The sequence below is a fragment of the Cryptotermes secundus genome, unplaced genomic scaffold (genome assembly GCF_002891405.2).
Source record: "Cryptotermes secundus unplaced genomic scaffold, Csec_1.0 scaffold183, whole genome shotgun sequence".
Classification (NCBI taxonomy): Eukaryota; Metazoa; Arthropoda; class Insecta; order Blattodea; family Kalotermitidae; genus Cryptotermes; species Cryptotermes secundus.
The window spans coordinates 667,456-689,997 of NW_019729899.1; the positions used below are offsets into that span (position 1 = coordinate 667,456).

At 38.6% G+C, this 22,542-nt stretch overlaps 1 protein-coding gene across 2 annotated transcripts in view; it reads left to right on the forward strand.

Annotated features, from left to right (window-relative positions):
- The window catches only part of LOC111865740 (putative helicase MOV-10), a 49,837-nt gene that overhangs the window by 7,441 nt on the left and 19,854 nt on the right, over nucleotides 1-22,542 (forward strand). For both annotated transcript variants that reach the window (XM_023853998.2, XM_023853999.2), the window contains exons 3-13: nucleotides 5,551-5,767; nucleotides 6,880-7,094; nucleotides 7,818-7,936; nucleotides 9,311-9,432; nucleotides 11,325-11,462; nucleotides 12,338-12,503; nucleotides 16,658-16,800; nucleotides 17,448-17,618; nucleotides 17,857-18,007; nucleotides 20,457-20,608; nucleotides 21,947-22,066. In XM_023853998.2, the coding sequence (XP_023709766.1) occupies nucleotides 5,551-5,767; nucleotides 6,880-7,094; nucleotides 7,818-7,936; nucleotides 9,311-9,432; nucleotides 11,325-11,462; nucleotides 12,338-12,503; nucleotides 16,658-16,800; nucleotides 17,448-17,618; nucleotides 17,857-18,007; nucleotides 20,457-20,608; nucleotides 21,947-22,066 (1,714 nt within the window). The remainder of the gene's footprint in view (nucleotides 1-5,550; nucleotides 5,768-6,879; nucleotides 7,095-7,817; nucleotides 7,937-9,310; nucleotides 9,433-11,324; nucleotides 11,463-12,337; nucleotides 12,504-16,657; nucleotides 16,801-17,447; nucleotides 17,619-17,856; nucleotides 18,008-20,456; nucleotides 20,609-21,946; nucleotides 22,067-22,542) is intronic.

The window sequence follows — 22,542 nt, forward strand, 5'->3', positions numbered from 1 at the left end:
GCACATCTGAGCAGCTCCTCCCCTCTTTATCACTTCGGAAAAGGGTAGGATGCTGCATTCGTCCCTGATTCACATGTAGTGTTCCTAATCCCCACCAGAATACACTGGGGTGTCTAAGCTTTTATCTTTATGCAGTGATAGCCAGGAAATCTCAAGGTAATAATAACCTTGAAACAGATCAGTAGAAGTAACTCAGTAATTACAAGACATGATAATTATACAGTAACGTTACAGCTCGTGAGATGTACAAACAATAACAATATCTCAACCTCAGAGTGCATTATGATTTAGAAATTTGAATTTCTGACCAGCTGGATGCAAGACATACAGGTTAACTCTTAAATCAATCAACATGGGCAGTTGAACCCAAGCAGAATAGAAAATGTCCTATCGGCGATCCCCCCCCCCACACAAAAAAAAAGTCGCACAGTTTAGGAATCCCTCGCCGTCAACGGCCAGTAAGGAAGAAAGGACAAAAAACCAAACAGAATTTAGAAAATGCATTCACAGGATGGAATTTCACTCACCTACCAAATTGACAGTGTGCTACTTGCTCACAAAAAATACAAGCATACAATGTTTTCTAAATCAAATCTGCCAAAATGTGGCAGTCCAAAACCCCAGCCAGATAACATAATACAAACTCAGAGAAAACTCCAATTGCGATACTCTTGACAGCCGTCACGAACGAAGGGGATGCTAGCCCTCAACAGCCAATACAAAAAGCCAAACAGAATTTTGATTCACGCACAACTTAAACATAATTTCACCACCTCCCTCACTGACTGCTGGCAACCAACTAGGAAAAGTCTCTAGACCAAGCTGCATAGAGCATGCTAGAATAGCTGAGGGGGGGGGATCACATGATAAACCAGAATCGGAGAACATTGTAGAACCTAGAACAGCTGGAGGAAGGGTGGAAAGGGGGGGGCTAGGAAGAGAGGCCGCTAAACCAAGCCATGAGTAAATATGGCTCACATCATGCCCAAATCACCCAGCCTTCAGCACTGAAAAATTAAAGTTAATAAAGTATCTTGCAGCAGACATTATTTGGCTGCAATGAAAGCATTACTATCAATAACACATCTCAGAATCTCTTATAGCACGCCAGCACACACGAACATGACATGCTGTGTTTGCCATAAACAACAAAGATGTGACGATGAATGAATTTCCCGTCGTCCTACTCCTTCAGCAGTCAAAAAGCGCACTACACTTCACTGTTCTTCTTTACCCCCCTCCATTACTGATGTTGGACAACCACACATAGCGCTAACTTTACTTCGAACACAATAAACAAACGACTAATGTTCAAGGGCACATTGTCACTGTGCTTTCCTGAGTCACCACCAGATGTTCATACTGTAAGCAAATTCCAGTGTTACCAACTTGTGCACTGTGTGAGTTATGCAGGGTGACCCATTTTCATTTGACTGCCACTTATATGTGTGTAATGTGTTCTGTCATGAAGATCGAGACATGTAGAGGAATGCTGGCCTATGTGTCTATCAAACTGTTGGATTTGAGGTTCTCACAGCAGTGGCTCTGAAGAGTTCTGTTGCCCGGGGTGTAATGCCATGTAATCTGGTGGAAGATATTTGCCAAACAACACAGTGTTATATCTCAGTACATAGAAATGATTGTCTATTTATGTAATACTTTATATTTTAAAATGTTGAGATTACAGCACTGAACAAGGATATTAGTGAATAGGGAATTTGAAAAATGTTGAAGGAACTGGTTATGGCTCAGCCTAATCTATTCTGGCATTTTGCTTGATGTTCTTTGAAAAACCACAAAAGCCTAAGGCAGTCAAGGTGGTCAGCAGGCCGTACTTGAGACCTCTGTTTGCCAAGCCCTCCATCACAATGTTCCATCATTTAGCTCCAAGCTAATGGATATACTTTGTTCTACACACACGTTATAGAACGTGACTGCTGTCATATATACTTAAGTCTTTCTACTTGAGAAACAGTCAACAAAATGAGTCCAGAATATGAAAGATTGTACAAGCACAGAGGAGTTTTTTAATACCTTCATAATGGCTGATTCTCATTGTAATACCCTTTTGAAAATTTGGCTATGGACAAAATCTAAATCTGAATTTTTAAATCCGGGGGGAGGGGGGCTGTTGTCTGTAAAGTGAAAAAGAAATGGAATATGTAACAGGCCTTGTGATAGCACATTATAATATACCTTCAGGCTTTGTCAGGTAACTAACAATGTCAGTTTTACCAGTTCAGCCATCAACGCAACAAATGTTTATTAATTTAAATCACACTACATGTTTCCCCTTAATGGGTCATCTTCAAATTATGTCCCTGTCCCTGTGCTTAACTAATTAAGCATTACACCATAAAGGCGTATTGGGTAGTGGATGTATAGATCCACATTTTCTTGACTTCAGCACTAGTTGGAGGCCTTGGCCATTTACCTCAGGGAAAGAGCCCCAAGTACCCATTGGATAGGCGGTTGAGTGGAGCCGAGTGCCGGTCTGGACGACATGGAGAAGTGAAAATTCTTTACCCTACTGGGACTTGAACTCCGACCCCTCAGCCATCCAGCCAGTCGCTATACTGACTGCTCTATTCTGGCCCACCGGTACTCTTAGTTACACAATTAATTCCTGAATTGTAATGCACAAGCTTTTTTGAATATTTCTTATCAATGTATGAGTGTTAATTACTGTATTCCTAGTTTACTTACATAAGCCATAAAGTGGCTATATTTTATGTATACTCCTTATTGTTCACTTGTATACTACTTAATTGGATATTGAATTAAATTGGGGTTAAGTATAATTTCTTGTGTAAAATAAGATTTTTAATTCAGTTAAAATTGATTTAAAATTGTATTTAAAATATTGTAACGTGTTTGCGTTACTGATCCCACTTTTGACACCAATTGTTGCGTATCGGGCGTATATCGCGACAAATAACTTCTCGATGTATTTGATGTAGCGAATTTTATTTCACATTCGCACTTACAATCACCCAAATTACAGATTTACGATTACTGCTATCTGCAGTATCACAATTAGTACACTCCAAATGCCACAATACAACTGACTAGTTGCTGGCTAACTCGGCGGTAGCTCCAGGACTCACTGGCTGACTCAGTACAACTGACTGTGAATAGCCTTCGCTGCTCCTTATGTAACCTCGATCGGACCATACGGAAAACGGCCGCGTAATAGGCACCCTTTTTGCCTGGCGCTGTGTTGCTATGTAACGCTAGCGGAGGTAACTGCTGTTACTATCGTAACGTCGCCGCTGTTGACTCGCGTTGCCTAGCGACCGCGATATCCCTCGGTGACGTCACCGCGGAGGGGAGTGGCGGGGCGGGAACTCGCCTATTACGCGAGCGTTACGTTACCGCTGGGGAGGTAGGGGTCAACATGTCACAATATAAAAACGTTGTGAGCTGAAATTGGCTTCATGTCATTGTGCTGTAGTAGGCCACACTTACATTGATGTTAGCAATTTCCCAGATTCTTCTGTTATTTGTTGCTTTAATTTGTTATGTTGCTACTACTATGTTCTGCTTTCTTGAGAGCCAAATGACATTATTTCTTCTTTGGTATGATTGCATGCCAATCTGTAATAATTTTACATATTTTAGTGAGAAATTATAAACTTTTAGTGGTTTATGAAACATTACTTCCATTATTAGAAATGTTCTTTAATTATTTACAGTTAATATTATGTTCCTATATTTAGCCAAATTTACGTGGTATACTTTTGCTGCGTAGTCTATATTACTGTAGGTTGATGTACTTCAAAGTTTGTTGGTGGCTGAATTGGTAAAATTAATATTGTTGTATTCATGCAACACGATGCAAGCAATAAAATATTACCAATTAGAGAGAAGAGGAAATTATCCATGTAAAATGTGTAGGCTACACCTTCCACTCCCCTTATGAGACCTTTCTTTATAGTGTGAGTAGCTGTCATTGTCTGTGTGACATTTTTCTTGGCCTTCCCCAAGCTTATGCTCAAATTGTAGCTATAGCCAACACTTCCGCATATCTTCCCCCCCCCCCAAACCAACCAAAATATGCAGAAAACTTTTATTTATTTAGGTCACTTTCCCATGAGCCAGGATAGTGTAGTCAGTATAGTGACTGGCTATGGGCTGGACAACTGACAGGTCGGAGTTTGAGTCCTGGTAGGGTCAAGAATTTTCTCTTCTACACGTCCAGACTGGCTCTCGGGTCCACCCGACCTCCTATCCAATGGGTACCAGTTGCATGAAGCTGACCACTCTGCTCCAGCTAGTGCCAAGGTCAAGAAAAAGTGGATCTATACATCCATTCCCCCATACACCTGTAGTGAACTGCTGAGTGTGTGACTTGACAATAATGCTGTAGTTACTTGTAGTTATGGGGGCAAGCGGCAGCATAGTTGGTTGAGGCACTATGCTACAAGGCGGAAGGTTGCGGGTTCAAGTCCCGATGAGGTCATTGGATTTTTTTTCAGTTGATCTAATCCTTTCAGCTGCACTATGGCCCTGGGGTCTACTCAGCCTCTTAACAGAAATGAGTACCAGGAATTAATTAAATAATTTTCCTGGGGAGTAAAGCGCGGCCGCCGCGTAAGGCTGACAACCTTACTGCCATCTTTGAGCCAGTTTAGATAATGTGGGGCCCTCAACATCTCACAACACTATGGGCCTTCATGGCCTGGTACAGGAATAGCTTTACTTACTTTTTACTTGTAGTTATGATCTGTAAGTATTCAGTAAATCCAATTACCAATCCAAGCCCCATATACGAAGGGGGACCCAAAAATAACCGGAACCGACCTGTTGCACGTGCATGCTTTGTAGTTACGAGTTGTGCTGCTAGGTGGTGTTAGCTGGGGGTCTCCCGAGACTGTTAGTGAGCTGGCGTCAGTCTGAGTTAAGTGGTTTGTCTGTGGTGCTCCGTTGTGTGCGTTCCTGTTTCAACCCTTTGGCGATTAGTGAGATGGCCGACCAGAAGGAACAAAGAGTGTGCGTGAAATTTTGCTTGATGAAGATCGTCGAAAGACCATTGACCAACTTTCTGAGGAAACGAACATCTCATGGAGCACGGTCCAGCGAATTTTAACCGAAGGTTTGCACATGAGATGGGTGTCTGCAAAATTTGTTCCTCGCTTGCTCGGAGATGACCAAAGAGAAAACTGCGTGAATGTTTGCCGCGACTTGAAGAGTGAAGTGCAGAACGATCCAGAATTTCACGCACACTCTTTGTTCCTTCTGGTCGGCCATCTCACTAATCGCCAAAGGGTTGAAACAGGAACGCACACAACAGAGCACCACAGACAAACCACTTAACTCAGACTGACGCCAGCTCACTAACAGTCGTGGGAGACCCCCAACTAACACCACCTAGCAGCACAACTCGTAACTACAAAGTATGCGCGCGCAACAGGTCGGTTCCGGTTATTTTTGGGTCCCCCCTCGTATATTCACTCTATTATGTGACAATATTGTGAGGTAGGATGTTAGAGAATGACAACCATTGTTGCATCTGTAATAATAATGAATTACTTACATTGTTTCATTCAGATCCTGTTCCTCCACCACCAGACAAGTCTGTGACTAGTCCAGTTGTGAAAGTGTATGTGGCCCAGCAGCATGCCTTCCAGATTAGAGCTAAGAAAGCTCCTGCAGCTACAAGTACAGAATGTAAACTCTGTTCTGTAAAATTTGCAAACCAGGCACAATATGATGCTCATGTTACGCTTGAGACTCACACAGTGAAAGAAGCTTTTCGAACTAACAGGTATAATAAAACTGTCTGATTTTCACCTATATTTATGGGTTGTGAATGGATGGTTGTGGTCCAGGGATCAGCGTTCCTGGCTACAGATCCAGAGGTCTGGGTTCGATTCCCGGCGCTACCAGATTTTTTCGGAGAAGTAGTGGGTCTGAAACGAGGTCCATTCAGCCTCGTGTTGATAATTGAGGAGCTGTTTCAAGGAAATGGTGGCTCCGGTCTAGAAAACCGAAATTAACGACCATGGTGGTTCGTTTTGCTGGCCACGCAACACCCTGTGTCTGCAAAAGTTGGCACTAAACTTAGTCGACAAGCGGTGGTCGCTCAGTCGGTATGGTTCGCTTGCATACTGAAATCACAGAGTTTTTTTTATGGTTGGTGTATCAGTTATTTAATGGTGCTCTAATAGTTGTAATAATTACCTGGCATGAAACAAGGTGAGAAATGTTGTGTTTTGTGCAGAATTTCTACATATGTGAGCGAATTCAACTGTAAACTGAAGTGCGCATGCTGTAGTAATCTGATGTGACATTTTAAATACTGTGAAGGCTAATGGATCAGCTTTCCTGATGGTTCATATGGTTTTCCATAGTCCTTACAAGCATCTGTTTCATCCACTAATAACTATTCACATATGTTTACATATAATTAAAAATGAAGAAAATGAAGTTGTGTACAAGTACTTACTCCAGCTAGGTTGGCTAGCTTGCAGGTATATTTTCTTGGTTGTACAGCATCCATCTTGTACTGTGGCTTTTGGTCTTTAGGTGAAGTTTTTATTAATTTGATGATGAATTTAATGATTGTGTGAATAAGATGGTATGTCATGGACTGAATTTTATTACACTGATTGAAATTGTAAAAACTAGGAAACCCTCAGTTCCCAGGGACTGACAGATGCAAAGGAATAGGAATCAGACAGTTGAGATAGTCTATAATTGCTGTTTTCTGTATTCTTTGTTAGTAAGTGTTCCATTATGTGACATAATAGTTCTATTCAAGGCTTTGGTGTCAGTCTTAGCACATTATGCAGTATTTACCATACCAGGTTCATTTCAATTCTGTCACCATGTTGTCTCTATCTGTACTTTTTCCATGTTATTGTTACAATGTTACAGAAAATCCCTGTGTAGGAAACACGACATTACAGTAAAACATCTAAATAATGATGTCACTGAAGACATAATTGTCAGAGAGGGTGCTGTGGGAAGTGTTTCCATTACTGTGTCTAATACAGGTATGGTACATTATCAGCTGCAGAAGATATTTGTGCTGTGTAAGCTGAATGAAATTGAAGAAATGATGCCAGCACTTCCACTCCACTTGAAATCAGGTAAAATACAAATTTGTGATTAGAGCTGTGGTTGTGCATGGGTAAAGGTGTTGTCCTGCTATACCAAGGACCCGAGGTTCAGGACTCAACAGGATTGATGCAGATCTTTCCACAAACCTTCCTTACCCATTGCCTCTGATAAAAAGTTGAAAGTGGCAGTAATGTGAATAATATTCATTTGTCAAGTGAAGGTAGTATAATTTTCAGGTGTAATAGAGGAAAACAAATGAAAAGTTTGAATTTGTTCGAGGTAGAAAGGTGATGTACCTCTTTTGGCTTGTTTTGGACTTCATCCATTGTCTGGTATGTAAAAGACAAAAGACCACGATGTGGTCCAGTGATTGAGACTAGCTCTTTCTAACTGGCCCAACTGAGTAGGTTTATCCTTCCCCACCCACCTGAAGACAGAGACAGATCCACATTCCGTAAATTTTGTATGGAACATTATTTTAATTTATGAATGAATGTATAAGGGTTGGGCCTTCTCGGCCCTTGCACCGCGACCTACAGTGATCTATTATGCTTTTGTTTTAATTTAAGAGACTAGATAAGTGGCTGTCCTGATTGTCCAGAATAATCTGAAAATATGATTCTAAGCTCTGTTTTTTTTTTTCTCAGTATGAAATTTGATAATTTCTACTGATGTTAAGTAGTGTGGGTGTACTTGCCCATCATTCTTGTAACATATCTTGTCTAAAGAACACTAATTCAATGTCCTTTCAGGTGGCTGTATTACCATTACTTTGGATTATAAGTTTAATAGTTCAGGAGCATATGTATATCCTCTGGTACTGAAGGTGTTCGGTGCCAGAGACATTTCATCCTACATCCTTAAGGAACTGGTAAATATATATGATGAAGCATTATACCTGATTTTGTATCTGTGTCTGTACTGAAGTTGCTAATTTCTTTGTACCTCACATCTGGAGACTGGTCAAGACAGAAGCGTGAGGTGTTTGTGTGCATTACAGGAGGTACCAGGAAAACTTTGTACTTCCGTCTTCTCCTCTCATGACAAAATTTGCGATAAAACGTCCATTCTGAGGATTCAGAAATTATCTGTCTTTCCTGTTAAGCTGTTGTACATTAGAGTAGCCCACTGTCATATGTTTGTTTACTTTAGTCTTGATAGGGAAAAACATCTTAATATAATTATCTCTTTCTCTTGTAGCATGAGGTGCATTCCAAAAATAAGTTTTGCTTGCTGATATGAAAATTTTCTGACCAGAACTTGACATTTCTGATAGACACTTCTTGTTTTACTATTTCTAGTGTAAGTTTCAAATTATCTTCAGTGACATGTTGTTTTTACTGTGAATTTTCTTTTATACTGAGAAGGTGGTTATTGCCCCTGCACCTGGCCTGTTCACCTGACTTGGTCCCATCTGACCAAATATCATGGTAATAAGTTTGGGCATTCAAATAATATTAAAGTTATTGCTTCATCAATCTGAGAGGTTTTAGTGTTGGTACTACTGAAAGGAGGGAGTTATGAAGTATGCCATTGGGATGGCCTCAGGTGGTATGATATACATACCGAGTTTCATGGTGATCAGTCAGGTGTTCAAAAGTTGCAGAGGGTGGGTACACGTACAGACATGCAGGCACCTACATGCGCACAGACAGCAAGGTTTACTCATAAGCCTACTTTTATATTTTCAAAGCAAGGAAAATAGGCCAAAAATAGTATCACAGAAAGGTGCATCACATTAATAATCTGGATGAGAGAAATCTGATTTTGGATGCCAGTATAGCCCTGCTTCCAGCAGATTTGAATCTCCTGATGTGGAAGTCACCAATTTCTTCTGTGTACACAAATCAAAACTACCATGCATATAAAAGAATATCATAGTTGGTGAAGTGAATACAGAGGGGAAACAGCAGATGCTCTAGATCTGCTGTTGGTAAGAGATTTCCATAGTATAAAGCTGAAGAACTGTACTTGTTTAATCCATATTGATTTTCCTGCAAGAATTATGTCCCTGACCCTTGACAATTAGAAAGCCTCTTAATTGTGAGGGATACCATGCTCCCATCATAGTTCCCATTTCATTAGAAGCTACTTCTGTTATCCAGCTAAATTTTCTCATATTAAAAGGCCCTTTTGGGGCTCCCACCTCAACTACTTATTCAACCATGCCATACAAGAACATTATGACTGGAGGCATTAGCAAGAAAAGAAAAGTCTCTCTTACATTTTGTAATATTTTTGTCAGATATTTCGAGTACAATCTGAATTACTGGATGACCTGAAGGCATCAGCCCCATATAAATGGCCATCGAGAAATGTAGTGAAGTACAGTGAAGCTTCTGTTGTATGTGGAGAGCCTTTGCCTCCGTAAGTATTATTGCTGCTTTACTTCCATGTTTACATATTTGCTTTCCTGCTTCTACATAGTCATATACTGCCTTCTCTTATTAAACCATAGTTCACCCTATTCTGAAGCTGTTTGTTTTTTGTTTACCCTCCAACATTTTATATTCCTTATGGTGGCTGATTGCAGGCGATTTTATGGTTTCCATCATTCCTTGCATGTCTTCTTTAAAAATCTTTCTGTTTGTTTCTTTATACATGCTTTTGTAATTATTGTGGTGTTTGTCAACCTTTCACATGTTCCAGTCAGTGTCCAGTGAATTAGTTGTTGGACCATGTGCATTCCATTCTTTTTCTGTATGTTCGTAGCACTTCAGCATTTCATTTTCTATTCCTTGAACATTGTTTTGTATTATGTATATTGTTTCTGTATTTAATCTCACCTAAGTAGTTGCATGCATCTGAATTCTTTTAGACCGTTTTCTGCTGAGTTTTTTTTTTCTTTCAGAACATTCTGTCTGAAAATTAATGCTATTGCTTTGTATGCAACTCAGTCTATTTCACATGGATAGCACTCACTGAAATATGTTCAGTCTGTTGAAAGCCAACCAGAGTTTCAGAGGACCATACCACTTCCATCTTCAGGGTCAAATAAGCTGAGCACAATACCAGCATGAAGTCAGATGGAGGCAATATGTTCCTCCAAAATGTAGGTTGACTTTCAGTGGACTACCCAGCATTATGTCCCAGAAGATGGTAGGTACTCTTCATAACCACTTCCGTGAAAACCTCAAATCCTACGTGTTCTTTTAAGTTAAACGATAATTGAGGGAATGAGATCACTTAGGACCTAGGCATAGATGGCAGGATGATATTAAAATGGACCTTGCAGAAATAGGTTGAAAGGTTGTGGACATGATTAATCAGCTCAGAGTACGGACCAGTGACAGGCTCGTGTTAAAATACTAATGAACAGAGGGAATATCATAGCTACCTGGACAGCTCATAGCTTTTCCGATGTTTTCCCTTCATAGAGTTAGGTGAGGATATTTCTCAGCGCTGACTGTCTAGTCATTATTGCCTTTTACAGCTGACCCTCTTGCTTGCCCTAGTTCCGCTTATGGTTGTATGTTGAGCAGAAATGAATTTTAATCTGCCTTAATTCTCAGGGAAAGCACAGTAACTTTTAGAAATTATTCTTTTTTATGAGCACACATGTTCGTTCGGCACATAATACCCATGAACAGTGAGATTTAGTGTTTTTATTAGGTGCCTCAATTAATATGTGTTATTTTAAAGTGAGTTCTGCTATGTTTTGTGTCAGATTTCCATTTATAAAGTTATTAAGTGCTTTGTTTAATGGTGCTGTTAGCATTTTAGACTGAATGGTATCAAATTGTATGATGATAAGTGAATAATCAATTGGAAAGGATGAGGAAGGAAATGGTACTCTCTTGATTAGAGGTACTATTTCAGCTGTTGTTTCAAGGGACTGAAGAAATCTGCAAAAAGCCTCAGCCAGACTAGTCAGACATTCTGCTTCGATTTCAATTCAGCTTGGCTTGGCTATTACATGCTACTGATAATTCTTTTGTACTAATGATTCTAATTATACCTAAACTAGTGCGTGGCAGTGCTGTTAAGTTACGTGAATTTTTATGCAGTAATTAATGACATTTACTCTTTTGAGCTGTGAATGGTTCGAATTCTGTTCGTGTATGACATAAAATGGCAGGTGTAACCCCACAGAATCTGAAAAATAATAATTCCCTTGTATGGAACTGTTTCCTTATGAGGGAAAATTTGACTTCACAAGTTCCTGTATTTGAAGGCTTTATCTTTCATTATGTGTTGTTTCTTGTATGGATGTTCATAAAGTTCAAGGTCTTACTGTAATGTGCATATATTATTTTCAGAATACCAAGTGAACTTGTTTCCGTCATTAAGTTACCACAGTATGAAATACCCTCAACATTACGCCGTGTTATTAATCATGGCTTCAAGCCCTTTGAAAATATGAGTCCACTTGATGCCCAGAAACTGAAAGAAGTGAGGTAGGTACATTGTCATATCAGAAAATCTGGTAAACATTCATCAATTCCTGAACTGAAATCATTGTTCTCAAAGTAAGTTGGTAAGTAAAATTTATGAACACGGATAGCTTATCCAATATTTTGACGGGCCATGGACTGACCAGCTAGAATTCTATATCCAGGAGGACAGAGATTTTTGTCTTTATGATCACATTGTGATTGACTTTTCCCCTCCTACCCAGCCTTCATGTCATGTGGGCATAGTTATGGAGTTTGAAGGTCTTTTCCTAAGGAAATGGTAACTGAAGCATAAAACTGATCTGAATCCAAGGAGCTTTATCTGCACAGCTTTCCTTCACATTAAGTAAAATTCTGTACTTATCTGTGTTACTGCATTCTGGTTTCATGTCCTGATACTTGTTGATTTCATCCACGAAAACCGGATAAGTATTGTTGTTTACAACAGATTGTAGTGTACAGCTTATAGTGTGCTGCTGGTGTTTACATTGTTTTTTAAATTCTGGAATGATCCTTACAGAAAATTAATCTACATGTAGTTACAAGCATTAAATAGATGTATGATATAAGAAATAAACACTTGTATTATTTCAGTAAAATTTGTTTTGAGAACCTGCTAGCAAGGAATGGCTTCTTTAGGTAGTATTTAATAAATTCTGTTTGTAGATTATATCTATGTTGTTGATAGTTGATGTAGTTTCGCTAGTATTTGGGTTGCATATGATGAAACAGTAGGAAAACGTAATACTGATCACTTACTTTACAGTGCTGCACAACCTGCAGGAGTTATGCAGCTTCTTCATTTGGTCTATGCATATTATATCTGCGCCACTGAAAAATGTGAATACTTAATATTTGTTGAAATTGTGTTGTGTTAGGTTGTTAGTGGATGATGGAAAATTGCAGGAAGAGAGCTATACATCATTCTTCCGATTGCTTCTGCACATTGAAGAACATCAGATGGGAACTGATATTCGTATGTATGACCGTGATGACCAAGTAATGAAAGCTGTTAAAGGAAACAAGAAGCTCCTGAGTTTAGAGGTACAGAAGATGAGGCTGCTGAGCCCTACATCCCTTATTTTCCAACATGGGTATTATAGTATAAAAAAAGATGAAGTTGTCCCTGTGCTTAATTAATTAAGCACCATGCCATGAAGATTTATGGGGGAGTGGATCTGTAGATCCACGTTTTCTTGTCCTTGGCACTAGTTGGAGGTGAATGGTCAGTGTCACACCCTGGCCACTTTAACCCTGGGGAAAGAGCCCCTGGCACCCGTTAGATAAGATGCTGGGTGGGCCCCAGAGCTGGTCTGGATTATGTAGAGAAGAGAAAATTCCTGACCCTCTCAGGACTCGAACTCTGACTCCTTCATCGTCCAGCCCATAGTTGGTCACTATACTGACCGCTGTTCGATGTCTTTGGGTACATAAAGTAATGTAAGGAACACCTGACTTTTGAAAACATTAGTCCCATATCTTCCTTCTGTATAGTGTCCCCTCTCAGTAGAACAAAAATGTAATAAGTAGTGCATTTCATAGAGGAAAAGGTAGTTGAAACAGTGCAGTGCTTCTTATGTGGATTACATTCTAAAGATGGCACATAAACTCAGAATTGCATATAGTCAGAATTACACTTGAAAATCCCTCAAATCACCCCACAAAGTACATGCTTTTGTATATACAATTGAATGTATGTGTGTGGGGGGAGGGGGTGGAATACTTATACGAGCAAAATCTACAGTAATTTTATTTTTAATTACATGAAAATATAGAGAGCTGGAAGAATGAAAGAATACACAAGAAGTTCTGGGAAGAACTAATCACCTACTTTCCCTTGATAACACATTCACCATGTAGAAAATGATGTGTCAAACAATTCTCCTAATTGCATGTATGAGGGCTGTTTGTTGAATAACCCCCGGTGAGTTGTTAACAAAACAAGAAAAACAAATTTTATTCTGTACAAAAGATACGTACATACTTAAACTACATATCAACATAGTCACCACAGGAACTGAGGCACTTGTCATATCAGGGAATACATTTTTGTGTGTCTATGTCAAAGTAGTGTGAGCTTTGCCATGTTTTGACACCTTCCATCAACTCATTATTGTTGAAGCGCTGTGATCACAACCAGTTCTTCAGGTAAGTAAACAGCTGATAAGTCGCTCAGAGCAAGATCAGGGCTCTAAGGAAAGTGGCCAAACAACACCCAGTTGAAATGATCCAGCAGTGCTTGAGTGCAAGATGTTGTATGAGGACACACATTGTCATGGAGGAGTACTACACCAGATGTCAGCATGCCACGCCTTTTGTTCTGAATGGTCATACATATTTCTTTTAGTTTCATTTGTTTCATTCTGGTCCGTCACACTAATATTATGAAAAAGTTAATTAGTTCCGTTCATTGTGACTGATTATGATTTTCTTATTTCAGTTATATGTTTCGGTCTTCAGAGACCATCTTCAGAGGGACACCTTTACATCAATACAGTTAGAGGCCACTATTACAGTACATGTTCTAAAAGTTAAAAATATATACATACCATATATATAATATACAATTGGCTGTAAAATCTAAAGTCTTTACAACTGCAGCGGCTGTTCCAATATTTTAAAATATTTATATTTTTTTATATTTTATATGTTTTATATATAAAAGTAGTTTAAAGTATTGGAACAGCCGCTGTAGTTGTAAAGACGTTAGATTATACAGCCAATTGTATATTGTTTATATTGTATGTATATATTTGTAACTTTTAGAACATGTACTGTAATAGTTGCTTCTAACTGTATTGATGTAAAATGTGTCCCTCTGAAGACCAAAACATGTAAGGGCATGAATAATTGAAATAAGAAAATCATAACCAGTGACATTGAACGGAACTAATTAACTTTTTCAGTTCTTTTAGTGTTTCACGATACACCTCTGACATCGTTGTGATCCCTTGTTGCATGAATTCACCATTAGCACTCCTTTCCTGTCCTAGAAAACATTTGCCATCAGCTTTCTAGCAGAAAACGTTTGTTTAAACTTTTTTAGCTTGTTTGGTGATGTGTGTGCATCCACTGCTTTGACTGCTCTTTGGCTTCAACATTCACAAATGAAACCCAGGTTTCATCACCTGTTAACTGTGCAATGTGATAGAGAAATTCATTGTCACGTTTATGGTATTGCTCTAAACAAGTATGCAAAAGTCAAAGCCATTCTCTATCTGTTGTGTGAACCTGTGGTTATTTTCTGAACACATCATGCAGAAAACTTATAATAGCCTAGTCTGTGATGATCTCTTAAGAGAACAGTGTAGAAATTTGTAGAAATTCACATGAAAGTTCTGAAATTATGAAGCACCGTATTTCACAGTTTTTTTGCAACACTTTGAACAAGCTCATTCCTCACTACAGATGGCTGATGACTTCTTCACCATTATGTTACAATTCCTTCACTCATTACAGTTTGACTGTATACCACACATAATTTGTGATGGGTTTCTGCAGCACTTGTGTTTTTAGCATGAAGAAATTTGCATTGCAAATTTTATAGCTGGTGGGATTATCAATTGCAGGACACAACATAACTCACTCTGTGGAGACAAGAACAAACATTAGGTGACCTGTTATGCGATGGTCTACAAGGCAATAAGTCATGTGACACTACCTCACATGTGCGAGCTCCCACCTGCTCTTACATTAGTTGCCTAAAATAAATAGAAGTTACTTTCTGAATAGCCCTCATATATTCAGTACAACAGGAATGTGTTTACCAAGCTGTTGCCTAGCACTGACTAGGGAGTACATGCACAGACAGAGCAAGTGATCTCATAAGTCTACTTTTATTTTTCTTCAAAATAGGGAAAGTAGGCAAAAAAATATTTGGACTTGCCTATGTATACACAATAATATAAAGACCATTGTCTGGCAATGGTAGTAACATGTTTACTGCTGTTCCCTAGTGATGATTGTCTCCTCAGACTTTTGCATGTTACAGTTAGTTTTCTCTCTTTGGTCTGCCCTGATGTATTAGGTAATGTTCAAAGCAGGTAATATTCAGTCTCTGTCTGAGAAGGGGAATAGGAGGATGTCCACTCCTCTGCTCAATCAGAGCACCTACACTGAAAGGCCAAACCTTCCTCTCATTGAAGAGTAGACCCCATTTCTAAAAACACAGATGTCTTAGGAGGGAACGAAATCCTAGTGACTCTTGCCTCGGAATAAAGCAGCTTGAGCATATGAAGCTTATTTCATGGTTTCATTTAATGCTGAGATTAATAATAAATTAATGTTTATGGCGTCAATATGGCATCATGGAATGTGCTTTGATACAGATTTAACTTTGTAACTTCATCTTACAGGCAGTATGTAAAGGAAACAAACTACACAAATCTGAATGAACATCCTGAATTTGTTTAAGCAAATTCTCTATATATTTATAACCTAATTAGAATTCAGCAGACAGTTTGAATGAAAATGAAGTTGCATTTCTGCACATATCATGCATAACTTGCTTGTGAGTCACAAAGTTCTTTATTTACCAGAATGAAAATTTTTGAAGAAATGTAGGTAAAAATAAAGCTTATATTTTATGCCTAGCACACTTGATCTATAAGTCGTACAGTTTCTGAGATAATTAAACAAAATGGATTTTATGCTGTCTCCAGGCAGTGACAATGTGAGCACACAAGAATACTTATGCTGTGCAGATATTTTGTTTGAAGTGGTTATTATGCAGACATGAAACTAATGAATAAGTCAACATATTTGACACCTTCAGTATTATCTGAATTGAGAAATTGATAATTTGTTAAGCTTACATAACCTCTTTTCTTACAGCTGTACATCTTCATTTTTTAATTAACAAATTAAAGTATCTCTATGCATGCATCTGGAACACATCTGTTTCAAGGTCGGTCATGTTCTTTGTTCAGGCATGGTTCTAATATTGTTGAATACAGACTTCCCTCTCCCAAATAGGAGAGGCACTCTGCATGGTTTAATGATACCTTTCCAGCTTTAAGTAGCTTGATAAGCAAACCTGCAGTTACAGTTCCTGCTGAAATTATGGAAATTAAGTGGTGATGGCTGGGAATCATTTGTTGCGATGAAAACCCCAGAGATTAAGAAATTTAACATTGTAATGAAGTTCTTGCTATTATCCAAACTTGTTCTAGCCTAGTTATGCTGTATTTATAATCTAGGTTCCTGGTCTGGCAGAGAAACGCCCATCTGTCCTTCGTGGTGACAGCATTTATGTGATGATAGATGGAGACAGCTCTGTGAAATATGAAGGAAAGGTTCATGATGTAAGGCAGTTAGAAGTTTGGTTGTCCTTTCACGCATCGTAAGTATCTTTAATTTAGGTGGCTAAAAGTATTCAAGGGAAGTTGGTGGAGTTGAATATGTATAGAGATGAACAAACCTGGAGCAGGAGTGGGTCTTTGACATATGATATGGTTATAGCATTTCTACAGTTTCCCGGAGCCAACATTGTCAGATTAGGGACTGGCCATATAAACCCAAGATGCCTGGAAATAATTTGTAGATAAAAGCTCAGAATGTTAGGATATTAAGAATGTATTCTTAATTTTCTGCTTTAAGTGTAATTTTATGCTACTAAATGTATGAATTGCTGGTCACGGTAGCCAAGCAGTCTAGGGCATGCACTGTCTTCCCTCGCTCGGAAGCCGAGATCATGGGTTCAAATCCCACTCGGCATGGATGTTTGTGTGCGTTTTTCTCTGTTTGTGTACAGGTAGAGGCCATGTGACGAGCTGATCACCCGCCCAAGGAGTCCTACCGAACGTGTAAGATCTAGAAAAACCAAAGTGAACGGAGAAGTTCATGGAGGTAGGCCTAGGCCCACTGGGGCTGTAGTGCCAAGAAAAAAAGTATGAATTATAAAAAAGATTTAAAACAAATGATTTGCACGTATCAGTATTGATGAAAGTTTTATCATTCATATGTCAGTAGAGTGTTTGTCTGTTTCAGTTTGAGAGGCAAGTTTGTGGACAATATGAAGTTCCGTGTCGAATTTCAGTTCAATCGTTGGAATCTTCGATGTCAGCATAGAGCACTTGAAATGATAAAAAACCATGGCATTGCTCATCATCTATTTCCTAGTAAATATGCAGCAGTTCCACTGAAGAACGTGCATATAACGTACGTACTGTATGCTTTATTGTGATAGAACTGCAATATAAGCTACTGTAGCTGATATTTGACATGCATTTATGTGTAGGTTTGCTGCACACACGTGCAGTATGAACTGTACTGGGGCTGAAATATTTAGAGTGAGGAATTGGTTGGGTTGTATAGGCAAGTTAATTGAAAGGTGGTCACTCTGACCTACTACCCAGAAGACCACAATTTGAAAGATGTTTATGAAATTATGTTTCAGATCCTGGTTTAATAAGCATCTGAAAACAAACCCACAGCAGCAACAGGCTGTTCGGAACATTGTGTCAGGTTCTTCGTACCCAGCTCCATATCTCATATATGGGCCTCCTGGTACTGGCAAAACCGTCACTGTTGTGGAGGCAATCACTCAGGTCAGTCTGAGAAAGGAACTGATTTAAAGCACCTGCAGGAGAGTTCTGGGAGACAAGGTAGCTAGAAAATGGGAAAGGAAAACATTATATAATGAACTTAGCCGGAAGGTCGCGGGTTCAAGTCCCAATGAGATCATTGGATTTTTTTCAGCTGACCTAATCCTTCCAGCCACATTAGGCCCTGGAGTTTACTCAGCCTCTAACAGAAATGAGTACCAGGAATTAATTAAATAATTTTCCTGGGGAGTAAAGCACGGCTGGCGTGTAATGCTGACGTTACCGCCATCTTTGAGCCGATTGTCTAGATAATGTGGGAGCCTCAACGTCTCACAACCCTATGTGCCTCCACGGCCTTTTACAGGGATAGCTTTGCTTTCCTTTTTTTTTTACTTCATCTCTTGAGATTTTGGTTGAGAAATTCATGTGGAAAGGGGTAAATAATATTAAAATGAATCTTATAGAAATCATTTATTTTTATTTTTTTATTATTTATTAACAGTTGTCAAATAATTGGATCATTTGTGAATGATAAATTAGAATGGATTTCAGTGGAAATGACCATGGACTAATTTTAAATACTAACCCAGATGTTGTCTGGAGCAGCTGAAGGAAAGACCGTGAAAAATCTGTCAGGATAAAAATCACTTGTGATGACAGAACAGTGTTAGAATTTTGTGGTGTTAGTGATGAATCTTTGAAAGATTTTAGGTTCTCACAGTGGGGACTGTCTCCTGGCATATGATGCTCTGTAGTCTTGTAGACAGTCACCAGTATTTACGAGAATGTACTTTCTCCTCCTTAGCAGTCAAAGAATGAGACAAGCAAGAATAAGAGAGTAAGCACAGCTCAGAGAGAAACCAAGCTAGTAACCATCAAGCACCAAGCATAGCTGGCTGCTTCCTGGTTGCTTGTGTGGCTTTCTCTTCGACCTTGAAAATGGAGACAGTATGTGCATCCAAAATGTTTCTGAACTTCTACTGGACTACACCGCATCACATCCCAAAAGATGGTGCTCTTCATGAATCTGTGGGTTTCTGAATGGGGCATTGCTCAAGTAGTTATCTTGACACCCTCAGATAGCCTGCATTTGTATGACACAATTGGGACAGTGTTATTTTGCAGAAAGAAACTTTAAATTTCATGCATTTGCACTGAACTCTCACTGTACTGTAGTTTCCAAAACCGAAAAGAGAAGGAAAAATCTTTAGTAAGTATTTGTAATCATTAACCTTTATGAGCCGAAGGACACCGTATGGGGACCTTTAAAGTAAAGCTGAGTGGCCGAAAGACATCGTATGGGTATGCGCAGTCCACGCATGCACACAGCGTTTTAAAATCTAATTTTAAGATAGAAATTCTTGTTCTACTTACATTATTTTTGGACACCAGCTTTATAAGTAGACTGTCTTCCCTCCTGTATCATCTAACTGAATGTTGCATGTCACTGAATGCAGAGTCAGACGTCGCAATTCATGCACTTTGTCCATAATTAACTCTGTTTTCCATGCAAAGCACACACATGCAATGTTAGTCTCATATTAGCAGGAAGTAAGCCAGTGATGGCGAGTGGTGTCCTCTATTCATAACGCTTATAAAACATTGCAATTTCAACTATACACCATGGCCCCTTTTCGCATTGAAGGAGTCAAAATTCAGAGGCCGCTCGTAAATCACACCATTCAGAATGCGTTACAGTTTATTCTGATGGAAGCAAGTTGTGTGAGGTGATATTCCAAGAACTGCCTCTGTGTGGATAGTCTGACATATGTGAATAAACAAACAGTTTCATAAGGCAATGTAGGATAAGAACTCGCCAGTCGGGTATACAGGAAGATTATGTGACTGGAGAATGTGCAGACCATAAACATCCTCTCCTATTGCCAGATAAAAACACAGACAGTGAGTCAGCACCATGCATTTATACCGCAGAAACGTATTGTGCAGAAGCTGTATGCAGTTTTGTGGACAGACACTCAAAATTGGGGAAAATTTTTTTTTTGGAATCAGTGTAACAATTTTTACAGATTCTAAAATCTGTAAATTACAGTATCTGATTCTATATACTTTCTAGATAAAAGTAGCGTTTATTTCGTTCGTTTATCACAAAAATTGTAGAAATCACAGCATTTTGAGTAACATGATTACAATTTTTATTACTCTACAATGGTGGGCATTTAAATTAACTCTGTCCCGCTGCCACTACCGGAATTTAAATGGCCCATCCCCTAATCGTTAATCAGTATTTACTAATTATGTATAATATCTTAAAACATTAAATTGTAATTTGTTGTGTGATCAAACATTCAGATGTTTTAATTCCATAAATAAGTGAAACAATTCAGAAAGCAAAAGTACCTGGTAAGTGAAAACATTGGTACTCCTAATGAGATTTCAACTTTTATGCAGGTAAAGAAAATAGCTGTTATTTCTGTCTTTTTAACATGAATAGCTCTACCATCTGAACAAGCCAAAAGTACATCTTCTGGTTTGTGCACCATCTAATTCAGCAGCAAATGAAGTCACCAAAAGGCTGCTGATCTCATGTCAAGGCCACATTCCAGACTCAGACATTTTTCGTCTCTATGCTGCCACATACAATTTGTAAGTAAATATGTGCACCCCCTTGATTTAAGATTTTCTTTACCTCCTTTAACTTTCAGTTTCAACAATTCCAAGCATGGTACCTCAATGTTAAATTTCCCCCATTCAATTTTCCCTGAGTATAATGTTCTCATACACGAGGAAACGTTGCATGTTGGTTTTATCTGTATTTCTGTTCTTATTGTACTCTTTTTCCATGATGTAAGAATTGATTGAAAGGGAAAATGTGCAGCATTTGAATGTGTTACATAGAAAGGAATTTCTTTTAAATTAATGGGTTCATCAATAAAACTATAATTTTGTTTTGAAACGAATATAACGCTTAAATAAAACAGAATTTTCATAATTATACTATATTGCATGCTCAGAACATTGGTCTTCCCCCCACACTTTATTTTCAGTGACAGAACACATTGTCACAGATTACATAAAACTTCCAAAAGAAAGACACTTAACATGAAGTATGTACTCGATTAAACATTAGGTGACGAACGGCATTTAAAGTAAACCTTACTGGGTGGACGGAGGATATGTAACTTTTCTTACCAGACATGTACTACTTTTATAAATTTGCTGTAAAAGCAAAGAAAATTGGAATTTCAAAGCAAAAAATTATCGTCATATTCAGAAAAGAAAGTGGCATCTTCTCAAGAAGGGCTCAGCCGCATGAAGTTAGGTTTTCCCAGTATTAAAGCTTATTCTTCTGCGCACTCTTCAGCATAAATAAATATTAAATCTTTACTGCACTGCTGAGGACCCATTAAAATGAATTTAGGTTATTGCCCGATTCTGGGAACCGCTACACTAGGCAGTGTGAGAGTAGATTTGAAATGTAATTGATAATTCAGAATACAGATGTTGAACTGTATGCTCAGTACTTGAGCTAAGGGTCAAATTGTCTGAGACAGAGAACTGAAAACTGTTGGATTTTTTCCTGTTTTCACAGATATTTATTTTTCAAAAATATAGTGTAGTTGGTTGAGGCACTATGCTACAAGCCGGAAGGTCACGGATTCAAGTCCCGATGAGGTCATTGGATTTTTTCAGTTGGCCTGATCCTTCCAGCTGCACTGTGGCCCTGGAGTTCACTCAGCCTCTAACAGAAATGAGTACCAGGAATTAATTAAATAATTTTCCTGGGGAGTAAAGCATGGCTGGTGTGTAAGGCTGACAACCTTACTACCATCTTTGAGCCGATTATCTAGATAATGTGGGACCCTGAACGTCTCACAACCCTATGGGCCTTCATGGCCTGGTACAAGGATAGCGTTACTTTTTACTTAATGAACAGCTGAAACTGGCTTACTTATGTGAATATTGTGTGTTATTGTGTTCTAGTAAAGAAATTCCTCAGAAACTGAAGAAGTGTTGCAACTATGATGGTGAATTCTTTTATCCATCAAAGGAGAAAATCATGCAGTATGCTGTTGTAGTGGTAACTGTGGCCTCTGCTGCAAGGTATGCATTGCTCTTGTTTCTTTCGTCATTTATTTCGATTTTTAAAGCTCTCTTTCATCTTACTGAAGCCCTCTTTTACATTTTTGAAAAGACAAACACAGAGTGAATTAAAAGAAAATTGAAGTTCATTAGGAAAATGAAAGCATATAAGTTTATTAACAGCTCAAGATGTCCTTTGATTTAAGAGCATCCATTATTTAACGTTCATTTGCATTGATCCCAAGTCAATAGTGTCAGTGTTAAATTTCTTCCATTTACAGTTTTCCTCAGTTTAGTGTTCTGATCCATTGCTCTTCAGTGAAAACTGAAATTGAGCTTTAATTTAATGCAGCATGGTAAACTGTGTTCTAAAAATGTATTCCTTTACTTTGAAGTGTTAATAAGTTCAATGACACTAGTGTTGAAGGAATTGCCTATTTATTGATGTGCACCCACATCCTGTGTTCATTAATGTGCAGCCATTGTTAATAATGAGA